Source organism: Bufo gargarizans, chromosome 3 (assembly GCF_014858855.1).
Source record: "Bufo gargarizans isolate SCDJY-AF-19 chromosome 3, ASM1485885v1, whole genome shotgun sequence".
Lineage (NCBI taxonomy): Eukaryota > Metazoa > Chordata > Amphibia > Anura > Bufonidae > Bufo > Bufo gargarizans.
Genome location: NC_058082.1, coordinates 88325562 through 88330449, shown reverse-complemented (window position 1 = coordinate 88330449; position 4888 = coordinate 88325562). Strand labels below are relative to the sequence as shown.

Here is a 4888-nt window from a genome sequence, read left to right as displayed (position 1 = left end):
CCGGTCTGATGACTAGTGAAACGCCTTCAAGAAAAGAAAAGAAAAAAGATATACAAGTCCAGTTGCTGTGACTTATTACTACTGATATAGCATGACCTGGATGAATGAGAACCTTCACAGGGAAATGTTTTTATTCCTTGTGGCTTGTTGACTTTTTTTAAATGTTTACCATTGCATCTCCTCAAAGAAGACCAACAAGGAGCACCAATTTGATAGGGCATGTGCCATACATGATTAAACAAGTAATAGCGTATTAGAAAACAGAAAGACCCATTGTTCATACAGATACAATGAGCAATAAGAAATCTTGAAAATAAATAAAAATATACATAAAATGTGCATTTTAGACATGCATATTTTGTATGTAAACATGTTGTCTTCATACACTGGTTGCTTGGATACATTCAATCCGATGACAATGCCAACAAAATTGGAAATCTATGGGAGAATACATTGGTGGATTTTCAAATTTTCAATGGTGTAAAAAGAAAAATATTAAAATTATAAATAAAAAAATATGGAGGTTCTCAACTTAAGCTATGCATTATACATGTATATTTTGTATGTCAAGGCCAAGCTGGTAGGTACATTAACACTACAGAGCGAAAGAATATTGAATTTCTGGGGTGAAGACCTCGCCAAATAAATCTTAACATCTTATGAGAGTATAAAAGGCAATAGGAAATGTAGTTAACTGCAGTCACATCTACACATGTAGAGTTTTTAATTAAGCCTTAAGCATACATCAGAGCTAGGAGCACTGAGCTTATATGAGGGTACATAGAGTCCCTACTGCTCTGTACTATGGAGCCATCATATGATGCCTCCACATGGTGCCATATTACGGCAATACTCTCCCCTAGCAGCTGAGAATGCCTCATTAAAATGGCATCCCATGGAGCATACTAAGATTTATTTTTCTCTGTTGAATATCCCGTAGGTGGGCCTCAGTAGAATATGTGGACATATGTAGATCTAGAAAGTCACTATGGACTTCTAGAGGTGCCATATTACAAGGCAGTGCATGAACCCTTTGGCATTATTAAATTATACATAGGAAGACAAAAAGTGCTTTGGAAGAAGTTATAATTTAAAGGTTATGTCCAGGATTACAACTGTTTAGGTAAATCACTAGGAAAGTGATAATATAACTAGGATAGCTTTAGGCCAGGTCGACACTATAAGCTTTTACAATAGATGCAAATCAGTAGATGAACCCTGTCCAGTTGTTTGGGACAAACTGCTTCCAAAGTGCATTAGTTTGCATCAAGGCATCAAAAGACAAACTACAAGAAAACACTAGTGTGGACGAGGCCTTAGACATAAAGTTATAATCAACATACAAGGTGAATTGATGTGTAACAAGACTTGAGTTCTTAGTCTCCCTGAAATGTTATGACTTGTGCTGTTCGTTCTTTAAACTACGATACATACCTGAGCAATATACACTTTGAACTGTACTAATAAAAATATAGCTTTTTCTTTGTGTAATCATGTACATTAAATTAGGCTTCATCCAACCTCTGCAATATAACTAATCAATTCTAGGCAACTGATAAATTATGGTTGAGCGAGAAACATTTGGTCTCTTGTTTTTATACCTAGGCCTGTATCACAAGGGGCCATCCATTACATCTGGAGGAAAGAAGGTTTTATCATCATAGGGACAGGATTCTTTACTGAAAGAGCAGTGAAACCATAGAACTCTCTGCCACATAATATTGTGCTGGTGGTTAAGTGAGTTGTGGTTGATTCATTGAGTCCAAAAGAGACCTTTCCCTAAGATATAATATCACAGGTTGTCATAGGTTATGGGTACTGGATTACGGGAGATGGGGGTTTTGGTCCAAAAATGTATTCTTATTGCCATATTTGAAGTCCAGAACGAATTTAGTCCCTTAATATGAGAAATTGGCAAAGGGCTCATAGAGGTCCTTGCCTTCCTCTGGATGAACATTGTAGGATTATAGGTTGGATTTGATGGACCTGTGTTTCTTCAACCTTATTGACTATGGAACCATTATATTTTAAAATTGCTCTTCAAAAAGAAAGCTGCACTGTGACTGATTACTATGGGCAACAAGGCCAGTTTTTCTGTTAAGACAATTTTGATCAATCAGGTCCAGAATATATAGACCTAATTCATTTGATGGTTTATTAGTGCGTACAGTGCCATCAACCAAGATGACTGTATTGACCACCATCTTACGTACACATAAATTACGGTATGGTTACAGAACGTGAACAGCGGTAAAACTATAATACTGTGCTTTGTAATGCCACAGTAGAGACTAGTAACAAGATATAATACCGCTATAGCACAGCACCTGACTGGATGCCTTTGTAGAACCAGTTCTTAGTATTGTAATATATTTTTAGCATTTTGATACTATATGGATGTTAGCAAATAAGCTACCCACTAAAATGTGTAATTCATCCAAAAATGACAAAGTGCTATCTACAACTCACAGTGTGCAATAACAGCAAACTTGAATTTTGGCAGAAGACGTTCTCTTTCGTCACGGCTCTTTTCATTTTATGTTATATAGTGATGATTTGTTAAAGCTCATTCAGTGACAGAGGTGACTAAAGCAGATACCACCACCATTCAATAGGTTAACAAAATATGCTCATTTCTTTTTTAATGTGTACCCAGCAAATTTTACTGCTGACATCATAGGCTCTCTGCTTGTTTCTAGCTTCATTTCTACACTGCTAAGTCATCTGACCTAGCTCTGCTACTGCTGGACTTGCTAGCTCTGCTGAGCCTCCTTGTGTCTATCAACACTGGAGGCTGGTGCATCTCTACAGTGGTAGTGACTGGTTTATCATCTACATATGACCTTGTGTTGCTTCCACTTCTGTCGACCACTGGAGTCACCCCCTCATCGCTCATGCCCTCATTTCTCCCGCTGCTTGGTGCAGAAGTAGTTGCACTGCACGCACTGGCACTGCTCGATCCAGGTTTTCTTTCCCGCTCCGTTGTAAGGTTGGACCAGTTCTGTTCATTGGCTGACTCATCGTGGTCAAGGTGGCCACTGAAATAGGATGGGTCTATAGCCTGTTCTGCAAGAGACGCCATTTTGAAATCAGAAAGTGGAGATCTAGCATATAAATGTTGCACAGTTGGAGGAGGGGCAGCAGCTGCATCAGTATAATATGGTGGAAATGCCATGCTTGGAGGGGCAGTTCGCAGGACTGGGCTACGAGGATCTGCTTTATTGCAAGAAGGGTCACCGATATATTGGTTAGTCATACCTTGCCTGAGTTTCTTCCACCCCAAGTGATAGATCTCTAACATATTGAGCAAAAGAGATACACACGCCACTACAAGCATAAATATGATGAAAATGGTCTTCTCTGTTGGCCTGGAAATGAAACAGTCCACAGTATTGGGGCAAGGCCAACGGCTGCAACGATAAAGAGGCTTTAGCTCAAAACCATACAGGAAGTACTGTCCTACAATAAAGGCAATCTCAAACAGAGTCTTAAAAATAATATTGAAGACGTAGGTGCGGAGGAGGGCACCTCCTATTCTGATTTTTCCCCTTTCATCTCTGATAGGGGGTTTTTCTTTCTTCTCACCTCCCTTCCTGAGGAGAAAGTCCTTCTCATCATTACCTTTAATACATTTCTTAAGATCTTCCTTTTTCTCTTTTTTCTTTTCTTCCATCCGCACAATGTGCAGGACATGGCCCAGATAAATGAGTGTGGGGGTGGACACAAAGATAATCTGGAGCACCCAAAATCTAATGTGAGATATGGGGAAGGCTTTGTCATAGCAGACATTCTCACAACCTGGTTGCTGGGTGTTACAAGTAAAGTCAGACTGCTCATCTCCCCACACTTCTTCTGCTGCTGCTCCTAGTACCAGGATCCGGAAGATAAACAACACTGTCAACCAGACCTTTCCAATGACTGTGGAGTGTTCTTGTGCATTTTCTAATAGTCTTCCCAGAAAACTCCAGTCACCCATTATTTCAGATTTCTAACCTGAAAAATGAACAAAATATTAATTTTGAAGAGGTTAGAAAGACTGTTAAAAAGTGAATACATTGTCCATTCTATTCACATCATATTTATAAAAGGATAAAATTATATAATTGACAATTACTATTGTATTTCTATACATCAATCAAACAAGACTCTAATGAGACTTGTGTTGAATCCTCCAAAATATGTACAAATAGGGCTTTCACATTTTGATGCTTCATCAAGCTATTAAAGGGGTTTTCCAAAGCTTATTTACTGATGATCTATCCTCTGGATAGGTCATCAGTATCTGATAGTGGGGTACAACACCCGGGACCCCCGCCAATCAACTGTTTGAGAAGGCACTGGCACTCGCAGTTCTCTTAGCTCACCTAGCACAGCGCTGTACATTGTATAGTGGCTGTGCTTGGTATTACAGCTCAGTCCTATTCACTTCCATGGGGCTGAGCTGCACCTTGGCCATGTGACCTATGAAAGTGACATCACATGGCCCAGGCTAAGCTTTGAGAAGGCCGTGACACTACTGCAAGTGACAGTGTCTTGTCAAACAGCTGAATGGCAGGGATCCAGGGTGTCAGAACCCACCGATCAGATACTGATGACCTATCCAGAGGATAGGTAATGAGCAGGGATGAGGGAACTTGGGGTTCGGGTTTTATTACAATTCCGATATGGATTCCGTTACCACGGGCCATAACGTAATTCTATGATGGAATGCATAATGGAATGGCTTTAAGAGGCATTCCATTTTGCATTCCGTCATAATAAAAGTCTATGTGCCGCATAACGGATCCGTCTGGTTTCCATTATGAAGGAGTCCTCTCCCCGAAATTGAACTTATAAAACACAAGTTCGCTCATCCCTAGCGGAAAACATAGTAAATGAAACATATGAA

General features: G+C 39.7%; 1 protein-coding gene across 1 annotated transcript; it reads right to left on the bottom strand.

Moving 5' to 3' along the window:
* Positions 1–2707: 2707 nt before the first annotated feature.
* Positions 2708–3976, bottom strand: GJA3 (gap junction protein alpha 3). The gene has a single exon (XM_044286175.1). It carries the CDS (start codon positions 3974–3976, stop codon positions 2708–2710), a length of 1269 nt encoding a protein of 422 aa, XP_044142110.1.
* Positions 3977–4888: the final 912 nt, after the last annotated feature.